Source organism: Odocoileus virginianus, chromosome 32 (genome assembly GCF_023699985.2).
Source record: "Odocoileus virginianus isolate 20LAN1187 ecotype Illinois chromosome 32, Ovbor_1.2, whole genome shotgun sequence".
Classification (NCBI taxonomy): domain Eukaryota; kingdom Metazoa; phylum Chordata; class Mammalia; order Artiodactyla; family Cervidae; genus Odocoileus; species Odocoileus virginianus.
In genome coordinates, this window is record NC_069705.1 from 24429061 (window position 1) to 24450964 (window position 21904).

The window sequence follows — 21904 nt, forward strand, 5'->3', positions numbered from 1 at the left end:
GAAGAGGAACTAAAGAGCCTCTTAATGAAAGTGAGAGAAGAGAGTGAAAAAGTTGGCTTAAAACTCAACATTCAAAAAAAGAAGATCATGACCTCCAGTCTCATCACTTCATGGCAAATAGATGAGGAAACAATGGAAACAGGGACAGACTTTATTTTCTTGGGCTCCAAAATCACTGCAGATGGGGACTGCAGCCATAAAATTAAAAGACACTTGCTACTTGGAAGAAAAGCTATGACCAACCTAGACAGCATATTAAAAAGCAGAACATTACTTTGCCAACAAAGGTCTGTCTAGTCAAAGCTATGGTTTTTCCAGTAGTAATGTATGGATATGAGAATTGGAAATTAAGAAAGCTGAGCACCGAAGAATTGATGTCTTTGTACTGCTGGAGAAGACTCTTGAGAGTCCCTTGGGCTGCAAGGAGATCAAGCCAGTCAACCCTAAAGGAAATCAGTCCTGAATATTCACTGGAAGGACTGATGCTGACGCTGAAGCTCCATTACTTTGACCATGTGATGGGAAGAACTGACTCATTGGAAAAGACCCTGATGCTGGGCAAGACTGAAGGCAGGAGGAGAAGGGATGACAGAGGGTGAGACGATTGGATGGCATTACCGATTTGACGGTCATGAGTTTAAACAAGGTCCGGAAATTGGTGATGGACAGGGAAACCTGGTGTGCTGCAGTCCATGGGGTTGCAAAGAGTTGGACACGCCTGAGGGACTGAACTGAACTTCCTGGGCACTTCTGACTGAGGGCAAAGGACCACACCTTCCTACTCAGATCCACACTTCCTTCTGTTACAACATCTGTTTCAATGTGCCTCTCAGACTAGTCTCTACGGCCCCTGAGACCAGGAAGAGAACTGAATTCAATTCCACTGAGGACATAGCTAAGCATCTAGCGTGGAGTGAGTCTTAATGCTTGCTGAATGAATTAATTTTTCTTTTGAGGCCAATAATGGGGAAATAGGGAGTCGGGGTGGGGGGGGATAGGAAGAAGTTGGGAAGAACACAAACTGTCAGCCCTTAGATGCACAAGGCTGAAGAATAACATTAGACATGGTGACTAGAGTTGATATATAGTGGTATCACTGTAGTGAAATTGCTATGAGAATAGAATGAACCTGTTCATACACTCATGGTAAACACATGAGGGAATGAGGTTTAACTAGATGGTAGCAATCCTTTCACAATGTGTATGTATATAAATCAAATATCTTAGACATTATATCTCAATGAGGCCATAAAATATATGTAGAATTTTAATGATAACAGTAATAGAGGTAGTTTTAAAAAAATTTTAAGGGGGCATTCCCTGGCAGTTCAGTGGTTTGGACTCCATGCTCTCATTGCCAAAGGCCTGGGTTCAATCCCTGTTGAGGGAACTAAGATCCCACAACCCACATGGTGTGGCAAAAAATTAAAAAAATAAAAATGTTTTGAAGGCCAAGAGTGACAGACAAATTTTAATAATCTCTTCTCTCACCATCTACACTGAAGCATCCAACAGTTAACCAATTTTTATAAGCTTAGTTGTCCTTCGTTAATAGACTCGTCACTCTATCAATTAAAGGGGGATTTTTTTTTTACATTCCTTATAATGATTAGCAGAAAATGAATATTCAAGTAGCCATTTGACTTTTTAATGTATATTTGGCCACTGGTTTTACTTGCTCTTAGGAGGGATAAACAGATTTTACAATATAAATTTACCAAATTGCTGCTCCTTCAGCAAATTCATTCTAATGAGCCATTATTATGGGAAACAATGAACAAGGCTGGGTAAGTGACAGATAAAAATTTCTGGGTAGTGGCTTCTCTGGTGGCTCAGTGGTAAAGAATCTGCCTGACAATGCAAAAATTTCTGGGCCACCGTCACAACACAGTCAAGGCTCAGAAGGTTTAGAAAATTAAACTTTTCTATTTTTTTTTTTTAGAACAGTTTGTCCCACATCATTGTTTCTGAAAGCATCAAAGGTTTATACACACTTCTCCATGTGTCTCAGAATTACTACACACCTGTCCCCTCTGATTTCAACACAGCCTGGCACAGAAGCAAGCTTACCCCCAAAAGCCCGATTCTTATTCCAGAGAACTGGCCCTTCCCATTTTCACAAGTCTCTCTGTCATCCAACCCCACCCTTTCCATCTAATGGCAATTTACAGTCCTGGCCTAAGTCTTCCCCCTTCCACCATCACCATGGACCAGCGGGCACTGAGGACGTGGGACGATGCCCACTTCACCAAAGGATTACCCCACAGAAACCAAGATGCATCCTGACAGTGCGCTACCATTGCCACCTCCAGTTTCTAGATCAGCAACCTACTTACGTGCTAAATGGCTTACTGGGGTCCCACACCTATGACCAGCAACAGAAAGGGACCGACCGCAGGCCATTCCACCACCCGCTGCTGCTGCCTCTTCTGGACCCGGAGGCCAGCCAGAGCCCCTCCCCTTGCTCAGAAGGCAGCGAGCCTGCAAGAATGCTAAAAGCAGCAGGGCCAGCAAAGGTACCTAACTGCTCCACCCTCGGTCCCAACGTTTAACTTAATACAAAGTTGACTGACAAGACCTGTAACTGGACTTGGATAAAGAAGCAGTAAAACATACACATCATGAGCAATATTACAAGTAATACAAGGCAACGTCGGGCTGAGCATCTCTGACGAAGCTAAACACCAAAGTCCTCAATGATGAAATCAAGACAGGACTGCTCCTCCGTTTATGTCACGCTGTGTGACCTATCCCAGCTATGAACCATAAAGGTTTAAGACCTTCCTGCAGAGATATCATATGCATCTTAGTGGTTTATTTTAAGCTCATGCTGTTAGCATCAGCCTACATAGAGACAACAGATTCGTTCTGATTCTATAATGATAACCATCTTTTGTCCAAGAAAACCTGGAAAGAATAACACCTTCACTTTGCCTTAGAGAGTCACACAGATTCTGCTGGTTTTGAAACATACCTTCATCAAATAAGCAATTTACCTGGAAAACTACCTTGGAAAATCTGATTAATTGTACTGCCTTTCAACAACAAAAAAATCATTAAGAAACACCTTATAAAACTGAAAATCTGAAACACATTTATTAAGTGAAAAATAGGACTGTGTTAATATTACCCAGTTTCCTTAAGTTTGTATTTATCTAAATGTTGAAAAATTCCAGAAGGATGTAGAAAATTTTTATGGACTTCTTAAGGGGTAGGGACATAGGGGAAAAGAGAGGGAAAGTAACAGAAACAGGGAATTTTCCCTTCATACTTTATATACTTACATGTCACTCCATGTGAATTTTTTCTTACCATAAGTCTATTTTTATAATATAAACTAAAGAATATTATTAAAGTCGATGGGCTCAAACATTTAAACAGAAAGAGATACTCAAGACAAAACAGATTAACAACTAAAAATGGATAAACTGGACCAATAATTAAAGTAAGTAAGTTCTAATAATCTTTTTTTCCTATAAATCTATAAGCATTAGGTACTCTTTAATTCTTAAAATTTTAGTACAAAAAAGTCAATGCCTTAATTGATACTTTTATGTGGTCAAGATGAAAAGCCACTTTACTCCTGAAAAATCTTCACAAAACCATAATGCTATGTTTCCTTTGGACTGGAAAGTAAAGCCAAAGAAGGAAATCCTGAATGGCACCGCTCTGTTCTGACACTCATATTAAATGACGCATCCTCCAATAGGAGCTCCCAGAGACTTCACAGAATGGAGTGTCATCTCTCAGCTCCAACCCGACCTCCTCCCTTCTTTCAGGAAAAGCCTGGGAGAAAATCTGGGTCCCACGCAGCTCACAAAACACCTTCAAAGTAACGAGAGCAGTTTCCAAAGCCACAGAAACATCTGCCAGTTGAAGCATGTTCTCACCTCTGAATGGTCAACGAGACAAGAATAAATTCAGCTTTAATATATTTCTCACAAGACTGTTCCACACTGAAAAAAAGACTTGCTGTTCTTTACATTTGGTGAAATTTACGGGTTTTGAAGATGTTAGCCAAATCAGATGACAAAAAAAAACTTGGCTACTGTAGTCCCTATATTAGAAGACACAGATAATCTTAACAAAAATTTAGACAGTTGATTCACACAAGGGGTTGTGTTACACAGCTATTTAGTACTTGCTTACACAAGGGAAGGTAACTGCAGATGGAGAAGGTGCTGGAGACATCTTTCTAGAGAAATCACTACCAAGCGTTCTCAGGAAAAATGATTAACTTTTGGAGAATACATTCCATCTCATTCATTCATCTCATTTCCATCTCATTTCATCCCATCTCATGAAAATGTTTGGTTCTGTGATTTCCTTTGCTAAGCAAGAACACAGGCTTCATGGGGAAGAAAAACAGAACAAGGTTGGAGTGGTGGGCAGTTTACAGTTGGCATTAAGTAGCTTAAAGTTTAAGATGGCATTAATGACAGGCTAAGAACTTTAGACCTTAATTATGGGGGGGTGGGGCGTGAAGCGGGGGGAGGGGGGACTCTGCAGCTTTCTGAGCTCTTTCATCAGAACTTGATCCCGGGGCAGCCCTGTGAAGAGCTGACGGAAGGGAAGAGTTTAAAATCAGGGGAACACTTAGGAAGCTAGTGCACTTGCCAGGGCTAGAGGCAATGCGGATTTTAACTAGACAATGAAAAGAAGATCACTGAGGTCAGTCTGGATATATATACCACATATTAATAAGTGCAATTTAAAATATAAATTACTATAGAAAGTATAATTATTATTGAGGAATGCAAGGGCCATTAACTACTAGAGCCAGGAAGAGAAAACGCCAAATATACAACGTAGATAATTAAAATACAAAAAAAAGAGAGAATGTATTTACGGCTATAATTGTAACTTGGGCTCTTTAAATACTACTATAAAGAGGAAGTGAGCTTTGGAGTAATTCTCTATTACTAGGAATTATTATCATGAAACTAAAGTAAGGCTACCCAAAGGAATAAAGAATTAACCATCAGTTATGGGGGAAAAATCATACATATGTCAAACTGTGGCCACAGACTCACTCTCAACCCAGAATGACCAAATTCTCTCATTGACACTAATGCATATATTTAAAACTTTTGCTTTGATGGTATTGTCTAAAAATTATTTAAATAGATCTGATAAGCTGCTTACAAAATAATGTACAGCAATCAACAGCTTTCTGATGTACCAGAGGAAAAAAGGAAAAGATTCTTTGCTTTAGCAATAAAAAGCAATTACACACACAGACATGTACACACATACTATTCCTATGAAGAAACATGTCAAACAGTGTTAGTATGATGAAAAATTACAAAAATGAGCGGCATCAAAGATCTGAATAAGTGGGACATACACATTAATTCTTCTCTGAATTGATGTATTGACTGTTATTCCTAGGTAAATCATATGTGATTATTTTTAAAGAGGAAACTGGGAGAATTTTTTAAAGAACAATTTAACTAGAATAAGGAAGAATAATCAAAAATTTTTAGAAGATAAAAATGAGGATTGTAACTCAACAGCAACAACAACAACAAAACTGATTTAAAAATGGGCAAAGAACTTGAATAGAACTTGCTCCAAAGAAGATATACAGTGGCCAAGAAGCACATGAGAAATTGCTCACCATCATTAGTCATTAGGGAAATGCAAATCAAAACTACAATAAGATACCCCTTCACATCTATTCGTATGGCTATGATAAAAACAAGACTGAAAATAATTGTCAGTAAAAATGTGAGGAAATTAGAACTCTATGCACTGGTGCTAGGACAGTAAAATTGTATAGCTGCTGTTGAAAATGGGATTTGGGGTTTCTCAAAAAAATCAAAAATAGAACTACTTCATGATTCAGCAATTCAGCTTCTGGGTATTCACCCAAAAGAACTGAAACCAGGACCTTCAATAGATACCAGTACACCAGGTTCATGGTAACATTATTCACAAAAGCCAAAAGGTGGAAGCAATTCAAGTGTCCATCAGTGGATGCTCAGATAAAGAAAATATGGCATGTACATAATCACCATGAAATATTTATTCAGCCTTTAAACAGGGAGGAAATTATGACACAGGCTACAACATGGATGGACCTAAAGACCTTACGCTAAGTGAAATAAGCTAGTTCTAAAAGGACAAATATTGCATGACTCGTCTTATACGAGGTGCATAGAGCAGTCAAATTCAGAGAGAAAACACAGTGAGGGTTGCTGGGGCTGAGGGAAGGGGAGGATGGGGAGTTGGTGTTTACTGGACAGAGTTTCAGGTGCAGAAGAGGAAAAGTTCTGGAGACGGGATGGTGGTGGGGACTGGACAACATTGGGAATGGACTTCCTACCACCAAGCTGTACACTGAAGTTGTTAAAATGGTAAATTTTCCATAGTATTTGTTTTACTACCATGTTTTCAAGTTTAAAATCTTAGAAGGAATTTGTTACTAGTTCATTACAGTATCAAATAGTAAAAACAGTCTAGTAATGACAAAAACATATTGACAGATTAATAAACTGGTGCGTCAATCTCAGAAATACAAAAATTTAGAATAAGATAGTGGAGACATTTCACATCAGTGAAGACACCTATTTGTGGTATTAATATATCTGAATTAAAAAATAATTAAAACGGGAGAAGCTGCATGGTGTAGCAGTTAAAAGTCAACAGTCTGCAGTCAGACTTGTTCAGTAGTTATGTTGTGTTCAATTTTGCGAGCCCATGGACTGTGGCACGCCAGGCTCTGTTGTCCTCCATTATCTCCCACAGTCTGCTCAAATTTATGTCCATGAGTTGGTGAAGCTATGTAAACATCTCATCCTTGGACACTCTCTTCTCCTTTTGCCCTCAATGTTTCCCTGCCTAGGTTTAAACCCAGCTCTGCCACACATGTGCTGAGGGCAGCCTCCTTAACTTCTCCGTGCCGTGTCCTCACACATAAAAGAATGTGGGTGATTATAGTGGACGCATTTCATGGGTGCTTGGGACATTTAGATGAGTTTATATTTTAAGGGCTTAGAAAAGCAACTGACATATAAATGTGGCATATAAATATCAGCTACTAGCTCTCATCATACACCACAAATATTTATAAAATTGGATTAAAAAGGAAACTAAAACCATACAAATTAACCATAATAATTACAGATCTTTCAGTTGTGAACCATAAAAACACGAAAAATTACAAGATGTATGTGACTATTAAAAAAGGAAATTTTTCTAAATTGTTGTATGCAAAATAAAGTCATACAGCGAAACACAAGCCAAAGGAAAGACAATATTAAGTCAGTAACAAAGCATCATATGCCCCAAAACAGTACAAGATAGCAAAAGATCTAAACAGGAATAAATTAAAATAGGACAACTCTTGTTTTCTTTTTTTCAACTTAACCTTATCGCGTTTAACATCTCTGTCTCCCCAACTGGCACTCCTAATCTCCATTTCCATTGCTCATCTTATGGAAAGCTTCGAAAAGCCAGATACTTGTGCTCCTGACCTTTCTTCACGTTACGGGTAACCATGTGATCCGGTTGGTGCCAATAAGACTTAAAGGTAAGAGTGCCAGGGGGCAAGGTGCTCAGTAGGACTTTTCCTTCCTGATACAGGTAAGCAGGCATGTCAGGAGAAAGGCCGGCCTCCGCTCAGCCCACCGCTCCCAGCCTCTGCCCAGCCCCAGCAGGACTCACCCTTGGAACCCTTAGCGACCATACTTTAACTGAAAAGTCCCTGACAAAAGCAACGTGCGGAGGCGGGACGAGTGGAAGGACAGAGGAGGTGACAATACCCCATCACCAATCCAGGAACTGCCTGCCTCTGGCTTCCTGTTAAATAAACACACAACACTGCTGGTTTAAAACAATTTTTGTCTTAACTACCACATGCTCCTTCCTGTCAACAGCATTTGGTGCAGTTGATTCCTTTCTCCTTGAAAGGCTTTTTTTAACCTGGCCTCCAGAACACCACTTTGCACTGACCTCCCTCCTCCCCTCCTGGCTGTTCCTTCCTGCTTGTTATTGTGATTCCTTCTCCTCTCTCCAGCCCTTTAAAGCCAGGAGGACCCCAGAGGCACTTTGCACATACTCCACGGAGCTCCCGAGAGGGCCCTTGACCTGTTCTTGTGCTCTTATCCAGTTTGGTGGCTTTAAACACCATCTACCTGTTGGTGAATCTCAAAACGAATCTCCCTTGGCCAGACGTCTTCATGCTCTAGACATCAGTCCGCCTTTCTACCCTGCACCTTCACTTACATATCTAATATTCAACTCAACGTGATGTCTGTACAACTGAGATCCTGATACTCACCTCCCAGCATCTGTGTCTCCTTCCTGCTTTCCCATCTCAGCATCCTGCCACTGCACATACCAGAATACTGAGAGTCATCTCTGACTCCTCTCTTTTGCTCTTGCCCCTCGTTCCATCAGTAAATCCCACTGGCTTTATTTTTAACACATATATCTAGAATCTGGATGCCTCTAAAACCCTATCCAACCCCTCACACCCTGTGTAAGCCACAGTCTCCTGCCATGATTACAGGGAAACCGCCACAGTGAGCTTTCTGATGTGGCCCTCACTCATTCAGTCATTCTCTACACAGCTGTCACAGTGATCCCGTTAAAATTAAAGTCACTTTGGAAGGATGGGCAAAAGGGATAGTTAGGGACTTCGAGATGGACATGCACACACTCTGGTATTTAAAATGGGTAAACAAGGACCTGCCGTAGAGCACAGGGAACGCTGCTCAGCGTGGTGTGGCAGCCTGGACCGGGGGGAGTTTGGGGGAGAATGCATACCCGTGTATGTGTGGCTGTGTCTCCTTGTGGTCCACCTGAAGCTATCACAACATTGTTAATCAGCTACACTCCAATATAAAATGAAATTTTAAAAAATCACAGTCACTGAGGTTAAAAGCCGAAGTCCTCATGATTTTCAAGACTATGTGATCTGGCTCTCTACCACCTGTCAAACTTCATCTCCTAGCTCGCTTCCTTATCTCATTCCTTGCTACTCCTGGAACTGTTAAACACCGCCTCAGGGCCTCCCCACTGGCTGTTTCCTCTCACAGGTAAGCCCTGGGAGTTGGTGATGGACAGGGTAGCCTGGCCTGCTGCAGTCCATGGTGTCACGAAGTATCAGACATGACTGAGCAACTGAACTGAATTGAACTGTGCAGTCTGGGAAGGTCTGATGGATCTAAAGCACTCAAAGTGTGCTATTGCCTGACAAGACTGACTGGTTCTGAGGTGGATCAAGGATCTAAAATTTTAGGGTATGCTTTTCTTCCAGATGTTCACCTACCTGGGTCCCCAGGCCGTCACATAAAAGCCACGGCTCCATCCCCCACCCACGCTCTCTGTCCCTCTCTCTCCCAGCCCCACAAACCCCAACATTTCACATTCCCCCTATTCCACATTAGTATTTGTCCTCTCTTTAGTACTGGACGTTGTCAAACATCCTTTATATTTTACTTATGAAGGCCCTGTCTCTCCTACCAGAATGTAACTTCACAGAGGGTGCATTTCGACCTTGTATTTACTTCAATTTCTGAGCACTTTGCCCCTTGTATCTACATTCATATGACAAATATTTGAGTGCCAAGCATATGCCAATTAAAATAAGATATTTTACTTTCCTAAAGAGTCAACATCTGGCAAGATTGTCAATGAGGGGAATATAGCCAATATTTTGTAATAACTATAAATGGAGTATAACCTTTAAGAATTATGAATCATTATACACCTGTAACTTACATAATATTGTATAGCAACTATACTTCAATTAAAGAAAATTTAAAAACATATATTGGCTAGGGTGCTGGGATAAACCCTTACATAGTCAGAGTAGGAGCACAGACATGCATGTTGTTTCTAAAAGGCAACTTGCAACCTGTATCAAAAGTCTTACAAATGCCCACACCCTCTGATTCCACCTAAAGGAATGTATCTAAGTAATTTATCTGACCAGCTTAAGCACTAATATACAAAGGCCTTTAGTGTAGAGTTGTTTAACCTACTGAAAAACACTGGAAACAATGTGAGGTTCAAAGAAGTCTGAAGAAACAAATCACAACACATTTAGGCTACAACACAGTCATTTAAAGTCATTTCTTAAACAGAATATATAAAAACTTCAAAAGTCCACCAAAATAGGCACCACACCTTTTAAAATGAAAAAGAATTTCAATCAAGTAAGTGCCTACTGACTGTTAGGTTTGGGGGCTATTACCCACTTTCCCTGGTGGTTCGGACATTAAAGAATCTGCCTGCCATGCAAGAGACCCGGGTTCAATTCCTCTGTAGGGAAGATGCCCTGGAGAAGGAAACGGCAACCCACTTCAGTATTCTTGCCTGGAGAATTCCATGGAGAGAGGTGACTGGTGGACTACAGTCCACACGGTCACAAAGAATGGAACACGACCAAGCAACCAACACGTACACTTCCTTCCCACTTCTAAAGGGCTATGTACTTCTTAAATAGCCTGCTGGGAAGCGGGCACTGGAAACCCGATGTGATATTCAAAGCATTAATAACTGGTCAAATTCATGACACACTGGGGCAGAGTAAGGTTTACCTTGCTTGGGACAATGCCCGCCACGTTCCTTTCTTGACCTTGACAGACCTGGGCTCTGTCCAAACCCCTTATCTTTGCTGACTGCTTAAACACCAATGCTTCCCTGATAGCTCAGTTGGTAAAGAATCCTCCTGTAACGCAGGAGCCCCGGGTTCGATTCCTGGGTCAGGAAGATCCGCTGGAGAAGGGATAGGCTACCCACTCCAGTATTCTTGGGCTTCCCCTGTGGCTCAGCTGGTAAAGAATCCACCCGCAATGCGGGAGACCTGGGTTCGATTCTTGGGTTGGGAAGATCTCCTGGAGAAGGGGCAGAAGGGAAAGGCTACCCACTCCAGTATCCTGGCTTGGAGAATTCCAAGGACTGTATAGTCCATGGGATCGCAAAAAGTCAGACTGAGCGACTTTCACTAAACACCAATGCACTGCACTCTAATTACTTACCTGCCCTTCTCAATTGGTCCACACATTCTGTACTGACTGCCCACAACCTTTACATTCGATACTCTGAACCCTAGCTTCCCATTTATTTATACTTCCTAGTATACCAGCCAAGTAGTAAAAAAATGCTTGAATTCAAATACATCCTTCTTATTTTTAATTCTGGGATTTCAGTGGCAAAAACTAAAAAGCAGAGAGCCTCAACACTAACCCAAGACTCTTATGTATGTAAAAGTATACCTCCATTATATTAGAGAATTACCTATATTATTACTCCAAGAAAGAATTTCAACACACTTGGTATTTGTAAAGTTATACCCTTCTGAAATCCCTAGAGCTCTCTCTCTTTTTTTAATAGTACTATAAGGATAGATGTGATGAAGGGTGAATCGCCATTGCCCCATCCTGATACCTTGAGCCCAAGAATCACGTCTTACCCATTCCACGATTCCTCATGGAGGAATTGCACAGTGTATACTTTCAAACTCTCTGCCAAGGGAACAAGTAAAGTGCAAGTGTGAGTCATTCAGTCTGTCTGAGTATTTGTGACCCCATGGACTGTAGACTGTCAGGCTTCTCTGTCCATGGAATTCTCCAGGCAAGCATACTGGAGTGGGTAGCCATTTCCTTCTACAGGGGATCTTCCGAACCCAGGGATCGAACCTGGGTCTCCTGTATTGCAGGCAGATTCTTTACCATCTAAGCCACAAACTGCCTACCAAAATCCAGAATTTCAGAAGCATTCTACATTTATATATTGTAAAATATGACTTTAGTATTCCACATTCTTGAATTAGCTAAGGCAATATTATACTAGTAGGGTAAAAGAAACTGTCCTCTGTACAACCACCCCTATTTACTTTAATTCAAGAGTAGACCATTCAGGTATGACCTAAATTGAATCCCTTATGATTATACAGTGGAAGTGACAAATAGATTCAAGGGATTAGATCTGATAGACAGAGTGCCTGAAGGACTATGGACAGAGCTTCGTGACACTGTACAGGAGGATGTGATCAAAACCATACCCCCAAAAAAGAAATGCAAAAAGGCAAAATAGCTGTCTGAGGAGGCCTTACAAATAGCTGGGAAAAGAAGAGAAGCAAAAGGCAAACGAGAAAAAGAAAGATATATCCATCTGAATGCAGCAATCCAAAGAATAGCAAGGAGAGATAATAAGAAAGCCTTTCTAAGTGATCAATGCAAAGAGATAGAGGAAAACAATAGAATGAGAGAGACTAGAGATCTCTTCAAGAAAATAAGAGATACCAAAGGAACATTTTGTGCAAAGATGGGCACAATAAAAGACAGAAATGGTATGGACCTAATAGAAGCAGAAGATATTAAGAAGAGGTGGCAAGAATACACAGAAGAACTGTACAAAAAAGATCATGACCCAGACAACCACGATGGTTTGATCATTCATCTAGAGCCAGACATCCTGGAATACGAAGTCAAGTGGGCCTTGGGAAGCATCACTACAAACAAAGCTAGTGGAGGTGATGGAATTCCATCTGAACTATTTCAAATCCTGAAAGATGATACTGTATAAGTGCTGCACTCAATATTGCAACAAATTTGGAAAACTCAGCAGGGGCCACAGGACTGGAAAAGGTCAGTTTTCATTCCAATCCCAAAGAAAGGCAATGCCAAAGAATGCTCAAACTACCCACACAATTGCACTCATCTTACATGCTAGCAAAGTAATGCTCAAAGTTCTCCAAGCTAGGCTTCAACAGTACCTGAACTGAGAACTTCCAGAAGTTCAAGCTGGAGTTACAAAAGGCAGTGGAACCAGAGATCAAATTGCCAACATCTGCTGGATCATCGAAAAAGCAAGAGAGTTCCAGAAAAACATCTATTTCTGCTTTATTGACTATGCCAAAGCCTTTGACTGTGCGGATCACAACAAACTAGAAAATTCTTAAAGAGATGGGAATACCAGACCACCTGACCTGCCTCCTGAGAAATCTGTATCAAGGTCAAGAAGCAACAGTTAGAACCAGACATGAAACAATGGACTGGTTCCAAATTGGGAAAGGAGTATGTCAAGGCTGTATATTGTCAGCCTATTATTTAACTTAAATGCAGAGTATATCATGTGAACTGCTGGACTGGATGAAGCACAAGCTGGGATCAAGATAGCCAGAAGAAATATCAATAACCTCATATATGCAGGAAACACCATCCTTATGGTAGAAAGAGAAGAAGAACTAAAAAACCTCTTGATGAAAGTGAAAAAGTTGGCTTAAAACTCAACTTTCAAAAAACAAAGATCATGGCATCCAGTCCCATCACTTCATGCCAAATAGATGAGGAAACAATGGAAAGAGGGACAGACTATTTTCTTGGGCTGCAAAATCACTGCAGATGGGGACTGCAGCCATGAAAGTAAAAGACACTTGCTCCTTGGAAGAAAAGCTATGACAAACTTAGCATATTAAAAAGTAGAGACATTACTTTGCCTACAAAGGTCTGTCTAGTCAAAGCTATGGTTTTTCCAGTAGTCATGTATGGATGTGAGCGTTGGACTATAAAGAAAGCTGAGGGCTGAAGAATTGATGCTTTTGAACTGTGGTGTTGGAGAAGACTCTTGAGAGTCCCTTGGGCTGCAAGGAGATCAAACCAGTCAATCCTAAAGGAAATCAGTCCTGAATATTCATTGGAAGGACTGATGCTGAAGCTGAAGCTCCAATACTTTGGCCACCTGATAGGAAAAACTGACTCATTGGAAAAGACCCTGATGCTGGGAAAAATTGAAGGCAGGAGGAGGAGGGGACAACAAAGGATGAGATGGTTGGATGTCATCACCTACTCTATGGCCATGAGTTTGTGCAAGCTCCTGGAGTTGGTGATGAACAGGGAAGCCTGGCATGCTGCAGTCTATGGGGTTGCAGAGTCGGACACAACTGAGCAACTTAACTAAGAGTAAGCTCAAAAGATAAAGTCAAGGAAGTACACGTAAGTCACAACCAAAACAGCAAGTCTTAAGAGGGCAGTGGTTTGACAGAGAAAAAAAAACATCCCACAAACAAGGTTCTCATGATGACTCCAATTACACAGAAGCATAGTGTTTATGGTGATACTGTCAGTACCTGTTCCTGCAAGTATGTTCACAAGATGCCTGCTGCTTCAGGTGGAGATTAAACCAAAATAACTTCCTGAGTCACGGGCCTGGAACACACGCCCCATAACTAAGGGTGTAGTAAGTCAAAGGCATGGAAATGTTGTGTGGCTTTCCAGGCACCACAAAGATGAACAAGGGTCTTCACGTGTTCATCAGCAAATGTACTGCCCTGGTCATGAGTGATCTCACCATTACTCACAAGAGAATTCCTAATTAGAGCCGAGGCCACAGTAGGGAGCCTCCTGGCTCATTGAAAACCAAGGTCCGCAAGCAGAGCTATACTTTCAACACTGAGGTCACAGGGACTCAGAACGGAACACTCTCTCAATCTGCTACCCTTTCTAAGCCTACAAAAATAAACCAATCAATAAAATCTGCACAAGCTCCCCTGAAAGAAATCACCTGCCCTCACAAAAATGGGACAGAAAATCTGAAAGACGAAGCTACCCATTCTCCACAGCTAGGGCTCTGAATGTCCACTCTTAACCCCTCGACCTTTTACTCTCTAAGTGGATCTGTATCTGCACATCCTGCATCTCCGGCTCTGTTTCAGAGACGAACCTGCCTGTGCCCTGGACACACGATGCTCCCCCTGCCCGGCTGCCACTCATCCTGTCCTTCATCTCTGTAGCAGCTCTTTCCCTACAGCTTCTCCACCCTCCTTACATTTTTTAATGTCTTAAACCTCAAACACACACACACACACACACAGCCCTTCCAGGTGCCTTCTCAGTCTTTAGCCTCTTCAAGTTCAACATGCCTCCAAACTAACCCATTATTCTCTCTCTTTTTTCTGGCCATACCACAGCCAGGGATCGAACCTGCAGCCCTCCAGTGGAAGCATGGAATCTCAACCCCCAGACCACCAGGAAAGTCTCCTGTCATGTCCTTTCTGACAGCCTCTTCTGGCTGCTCTAGTCCCTATTTCACCCCAAGGCCACAGACAAGAAAGCTGGGCAGACACTTGGATCATTCACCGCCAGTGGGGCTTACCAGACCCTCTTCCTGCAAAAACATTTTTATTATTTTCACTCTGCTCTCTACTCCCAAATACCAGGGTGATTCTTACAAGTCTGCCTGAACTATTAGGACTGATCTGCCTTGACCTTTCTTGGGGCTCACTCATCACTTACCCCAACACACGGCCTGCTCAAAGCAGGCTAACCCCTGTCTTTTATGTTCCCCAAACACCCCAAGTCTCTCATAAAGCTACATTTGCACCCCTGGGAATGCCGGCAGCCTCCCATGCCTGGAAACCAGCCCAGGGGCACATTCCAAGGCCAGCTCAATGTCACCACCCTTCTCCAGTCTTCCCTCTGGCTAAATCAGTGGTGGACACATGGTACCTCATACAAGTTTCCACGCAGGTCAAGCCAGATAACATTTGAACACCTGTTGTGCAATAGGTGCACTGTGCTGTGGGCTGGAAAGGATAAAAATAACTAGAATCTGGACTGTATCCTTATGGGTGACACAGAGATGGAAGAAAATAATTATAGCCCAGTGCAATAAATGCAGGTTATCACAGAAACCAGGGCAGTTCAGCTGGGGTGTGAAGAAGGAAGAGGTGGCATTCAAACAATTTTCCATAACCCCTTCCCACCTCACCCTCCAACTAGGGAGTTCATCAATAGGGCACATAAGTCATGTTTATATGCTCCAAATCTAGCAGACTGCCCAGCACAGAGCAGGCATGCCAAACATTTCTTGAATGGACAAATAAGACAGACTGCATGGTGTGTGAGTCACTGCGTGAAGCAATCATCCCCAGAATTACTTGCCAAGTGAGAATGGTGTGGAAAGATCAAGAATTCACAGTGATGATGTGACTAAAGAAGAGAGAAGACACTGTCTCTGAGGTGTCTGCAAGGCCCTCCTTGGCTGGCCTCATCTCCAGTTCCTCATACTCACACTCACTCACACACTCACACACTCACACACACACACACACACACACACACACACACACACACACCCCAGGACAGCCGCCTGGTTCTCAGACCCGACCCCCACTGCCTTGATCTTCTCACTTGTGTTGTCTCCAGCTGATAACCAGATATTTCCCTCCTCCTCCCCCAGGTGTCTGCTCAAATATGTCACCTTATTTAAAGACCTGACTCCCTAACCTGCTCTGATTCCCTCCTTAGCCGTTATCATTTTACACACACAACATTTTATCCACTGCTTGGCTTTCTGACTAGAATTTAAGCTCCACAAAGGCAAAGATTTGCCTCTTCCGTGCACCTCTTCATGCCCGATGCTTAGAGGAGTTTCCAGCACAAGCAGGCACTCAGAGGCTTATTGAATGCCTATGTGTACCAGGGGCAGGAGCACGGACCTGGGGACTCCCAGGCCTGTTTCCTGTCTCCACCAATTATTAGCCATGTCAATTCAGGCAAACGGCTTAAACTTTCCAAATCTCAAAATCCTTATTTGCAGGATGGGAATAATCATAGGATGTATACATCATGAGTTGTGAAAATTAAATTACACATTTAGAAATTATAATCTAAATTATACATTTAAAAGCTTAGAACAGTTAGCACTCAAAACACCTTACTACTACTATTATTTTTTTTTTTATGGAGAACAACTACTATTATTATTTCTTTATGGAGAAAAACCACTATTATTATTTTTTTATGGAGAAAAACCTTGAGATACATTCTTTAAAATGTGAGCGAGTGAGTGGTTTAACTACATACAGATAAACAACATCTCTATAAGCAACATATTCAAGTTTGCTTTTAGAATGGTTATGAGATGATCTTTTCTGGCTTTTAGTACTTCTGCAAGCGTGACTACTTTCCTCGTAATTTTGATTGCTATCTCTCTCAAACTGTTGCCTTGAAAAGGCCGCAACAGTACAGAAGTAAACTGAAACAATTTTAAAAATCACTCTAGCACTAAATCAACAAGAAGCCAGTTTACAAAAACAGCTGAGTGGGAAAGAAAGGAAACCGAGAAGGGTAGGCAAGTCACGACAGGTTTGGGATGTACTCCGGGTCTGAAAGGAATTTATTTTACTAACGCACATTAGATGAACGAACACAAGGGTTTACCCCTTTTGAAATGGTCTTTAGTTTTCTTCTGGAGAAAGAGAACCACTTCCTTCACGAGGCCTTTCTGCAGACTCTGGTATGATCAGACGGGTCCCTGAACATCCGTCTTATCCTCCAGATCCTAAAGCACTTCAGGGCCTTCTGCACACCGCCCACCGCTTACAGATCCCTTTGAGTTGTTCTGCGGTTGCTGTAGGAGCACGCTCTCACCCTCGCCGGGCAGTTTTAAAGGCGCCCCACGGCAGGGGCATACCCTGCTTTATTTCTGTCATCCTGCCTACCTCAGGCTGACCCCTGCAGGGCAATTACAAGTGGGTATGAAGGAACACACACATTTATAATCTAAAACCTGGCAAGAATTGGTATTACCTCTGAAAGAGGGTAGCAGGCAGTTTCTGAAGGCACTCAGAATCTCGAGGTATTTCCTAAGCAGTTGTTTTATTCAACAGCATTAATCTGCAATGCCCACATAAAACCATTTACATCACAGTAAATTGGTACAGACTGTGAAGACAAGAGACATGCCAGTTTCTAATGTATTCAGCTGAGCCTAAGAATTTTTCCAAAACTCACGGTTAATTTGAAAGTGCTTCTTTAGATTGATAACGTGAAGGTGAAGAGCAAGGACTCTGAGCCCTGTTACTGGTCAGTGTGACTTTCTAGCTGCACAACCTGGACAAATGATTCAACCTCAGTGGGATGGTTTCTTCTGTAAAATACAGATAAGCCTCGCAGACCTATTGTGAGGAGTAAAGGAATTTATAGGTGAGACGATAAAGACAAAACCTGGAACCTGCTAAGCATGTTAACAAGTGTGAGCTGCTACTATTGGCATTATGATTATTATTAGAAATATTTTTCCTTGCTTATGTCATCTTATTTGAGTGGTTAAAACACATAAATACTCCAAAGAAGCAAAGATAACTTGCATATGGTTTGTTATAATCACTAATCTTGTTTCACATAAACTTTCAGATTTAAGTTACTCTTTTATTTCTAGTTTTAATGAGATATTATTGACACACACCACCGTATAAGTCTAAGGTATGCAGCATAATAGTCTGACTTACATGGATTGTGATTACCGCAATAAGTTTAGTTAACATCATCTCATATAGATACAATTAAAAAACTTTTTTCCTTGTTAGGAGATTTACTCTCAGGATTTATTCTCTTAACAACTTTTCTATATATTAATACATAGCAGAGTTAACTGCAGTTCTCATGCTCTATGTTACAATTCCCAAGTTTTGACAAGCGAAATGGAAAAGTTCCACTGGGTTTAATCACAAGTCTTCCTCATACTCATTTTATAGCTTCAAGAAAATAGCTATTTCACAGCTCCAGGTCTGGTTTTCTACTTAGTTCTCTGAAAGGATTTATTGAAAACCCCAAGTGGGCTGGAACACTCTTGCTGGTTACCTTTCAGGAGAGTAACTTTGTATGAGCACAGAGGATGTCCATTTGGTTTCAATTTTCGAAGACACAAACACTTCATTGTACAGTAAATGGCAACATGCTCTCAATGATCCAAAGGCATATTGTTTTTGCGTCTTGATTTTCTGTTCTAACTCTGTGATGATTAAGTTTCCTGTTCTCCACGACAAACAACTCTCAATTTACTGTGAGCGTGCAAACAAGTTATAGTTGCTATTAATTTTATTAAAAAATAAACACATTTTAAACATAGCATCACCAAGTTAATCTTCCAACTGTTCAACTCAAATGCAAACCCACAAAATTTCTGACTACAGTCATTTTTTTTTTTTCGCATTTATATATGGAAAATTACCAAGTAAGAGATTCAGTTTTTGCCTAATTGAGTTTTTAACTTGGATTGAAAACTCTGAATGCATAACTTAGTTATTAAGCTTATGTACACAGGTTAATAAAAGCTCAAGAAATTTCCTGTCTTTTCATGAAGACTAGGCAGACCTACTTTTCTCTCTTTAAGGCATGGCACTCTGTAGCATACAGTAAAGGGACTTCAAAAATATGTCACTCCGTGGTGGGATCACCTATATAAAAGAATCTCATCTTTTACAATATATTCTAGGTACTGGCCTAATTTGTAGAAATGCGTGTGCTTCAGGTTTTCTGGGATTTAAGCACCATGTGCTAGAATTACACTATGAACAGCCACTGCTCAGAAAATCAGGTGAGCTCCAAACTGTCCCTAGAAAGATGAGGACTGCAAAAGCCTGACAGTCTCGCAGCCTCTCACTTCACAGAAGCCGGGGGAAGGTACAAGACTAGCTCAGGCAGCTCCCTGGAGCCACGGCCTTGCCGTAAGGTAGCGCTCCCCGCAACAGGCCCGGCCGCCAGGCCACAGGGGCCCCTGATGCCTGAGCAGGAAAGGGGCTTCCCATCTTCAAATCCGTGCGCCTTGGACGGCAGCAGCAGTAAGGACCAAAGCTTTGATCTCACTTCTGCCCGACTCCCCAGACTGTGGTAACGTCCAGAGTAAGGTTTATTGCTTCTCCCAACATCTTCAGCACCTCTTACTGTTGTTCTCCCAGAGTTCCCCTGGGGATAGAAATGGAAATGCATGCAAAACCCCCTTCCTCCCCCTCCTGGGTTTGCTCCTCACAACAACCCTCAAGATCTGGATGCACAAGCCCTGATTTATTTGGGCCTGGACCGAAATAAATCACCCTTACAACCTGTCTGCATGTTATATAAGCTTCTCACATAACAGCTTCATAATAGGATTGGAAAATAAAACCTCAAAATATTAAGGTGTAGACAGGTAAAGCGATCCCTGGGGATTTCACTGGTTTTGTTAAGTTTCTGCAGAATGTTCTCATGTCTGAGGACACAGAAACTTTGAGGCACCTTCTCCCCTAGACCATTCAACAGCAGTCACTATTTTTATAAGGGAACTCATTTCTAAATCTATCTGACATGCCTTTCATTTGCTCAGTGCTGTACCTGCTAAAATGAGCGGTGGCTCCTGCAGAGTGCTCTCAGTCAACTGGAATGGCCAGCAGGCTTCTTGTCTTAGTCCCTGTGAAAGGGGCTGCCTTCCCCACTTCCTGTTCTGATTTTGTAACACAGAGAAATGCTAACCTCAGCCAAACTAGGAAGACATTTAAGAGCTACTCTGGAAGCTCTCAAATTTTATAAATCTGCCTTCACTACTTCTAATATGCAAACCAACACAAACATTTGTATTAGAAAAATGTAACTCTGTAGTCACCTTCATATCCCTGAAGATTTTTAACATATTTATTTGACTGCATCGGGTCTTAGTTGTGGCATGTGGAATCTAGTTCCCTGACCAGGGATCAAACCCCGGCCCCCTGCATTGGGAGCGTGAAGTCTCAGCCACTGGACCACCAGGGACATTCCTCCTTAAAAATTTTATAATACACCTTTCAGTAAAATTCAAGAAAAACACTAGTCTCTTCACTTTTGATGAGGGCACATGATGAAAGGAGTATATCACACAAGTATTATTAAGCACTTAACTATCTGTAAAACATCTGAAAGTGAAATGATTCCTGTATGACCAGGGCCTGCTTGTTTATGGAGACATGCCTGCTTCTGGACAGCTTTTATGTCGGTTTATACATATCTCTCTCCCCAACCAGCCTTCAGTGTTGCTCAAAGATCAGAGCTGTGTCTTGGACTACTTTTTTCTACCTTCCCTGTGCAAGATGCTGGACCACAAAAGACTAAATGGTTTAGTGACACAATGCACTAGAGTTCTAGAACCAAAACCTGTCTCTGCTTCCTGATGGGACCAATTTAAATTTGAATAATTTATGAGCTGCTCTAAAGCACAGCTGAATTATTTGACTCTTACCAGAACTGGACACACGCCTGATCCTCTGGGGAGACACGGCCCGATCAGAGGCAAGATTTCTGCTGTCGCTATTCCGCCACAAACAGGAAACAGAAGGCCCCACTTTGGCTTTCAGACCAGGAGTTTTCCTCAGAATGGAGGAGCTGGGTGTAGCTGGCTTCCCACCTGAGACGCCTGCAGGTTTGGAAGCGGAATCCTGTGGGAAGACGAGGGAAGACGTCAGTCCAGGTCATGACTTCCACTTCCACACCACCACTTCCTGTGGCGGTAGGTATGGGAAAGAAACAATTTCTGTCTAAACAGATATGCCTGATGGATATTTTTCATTTTTACTGTGAAGACATTTCAACTCTTGATAGTTCACTCTTTGACTCAGCATGATCTGCCTTGGGTCCCTTCAGGGAAACTGTGCCCAAGGTGACTGGTGCCACAGGTTAAATTCAAGCTGCAGCTTTCAGTCCTTTTCCTAGATTTCCTCTCTGCGGTCTCCAACACCCATGATGCCACTTTCATTGGTTTCTCCCACAGAGCTCTTTCCTGGTTTCCCTTCTGTCCGTCTGGTTATTCCTTCTCTGGGTTCTGTTCTTCTCTGCCTTTAAATGCTGGTCATCACAAGGGCCCTAAACTTGGCCCTGGAACCTTTCTCACCATATACTCTCCCCAGATGACCTGGCCCACTCTTTCAATCACCACCAAGTCCTCATGTCCAAGTCAGCACTCTCTCCCAAGTTCCCCACATTTTTAATTTCTTTCTTCATCTGCCTCACTTAGCATACTTCAGGTGCCTTGACCCAGTAATGTTGACAATAATTATATTATTGTTGTTTTTACTAATCAACATACAGCCCTTTTAAAATGAAAAGTAAGTTCAAAATGTACATATCAATTCATGATCCTAATAACCCTTCAGGGATGCCTT

At 41.9% G+C, this 21904-nt stretch overlaps 1 protein-coding gene across 6 annotated transcripts in view; it reads right to left on the reverse strand.

Annotated features, from left to right (window-relative positions):
* The window catches only part of MTUS1 (microtubule associated scaffold protein 1), a 203572-nt gene that overhangs the window by 91893 nt on the left and 89775 nt on the right, over positions 1-21904 (reverse strand). For 4 of the 6 annotated variants that reach the window (XM_070459996.1, XM_070459997.1, XM_070459995.1 and 1 more), the window contains exon 3: positions 20986-21181. In XM_070459996.1, coding sequence (XP_070316097.1) covers positions 20986-21181 — 196 coding nt within the window. Of the gene's footprint in view, positions 1-7478; positions 7569-10208; positions 10264-20985; positions 21182-21904 lie in introns of those variants that run through there. The other 2 variants (XM_070459998.1, XM_020916794.2) reach the window with 2 other exon arrangements.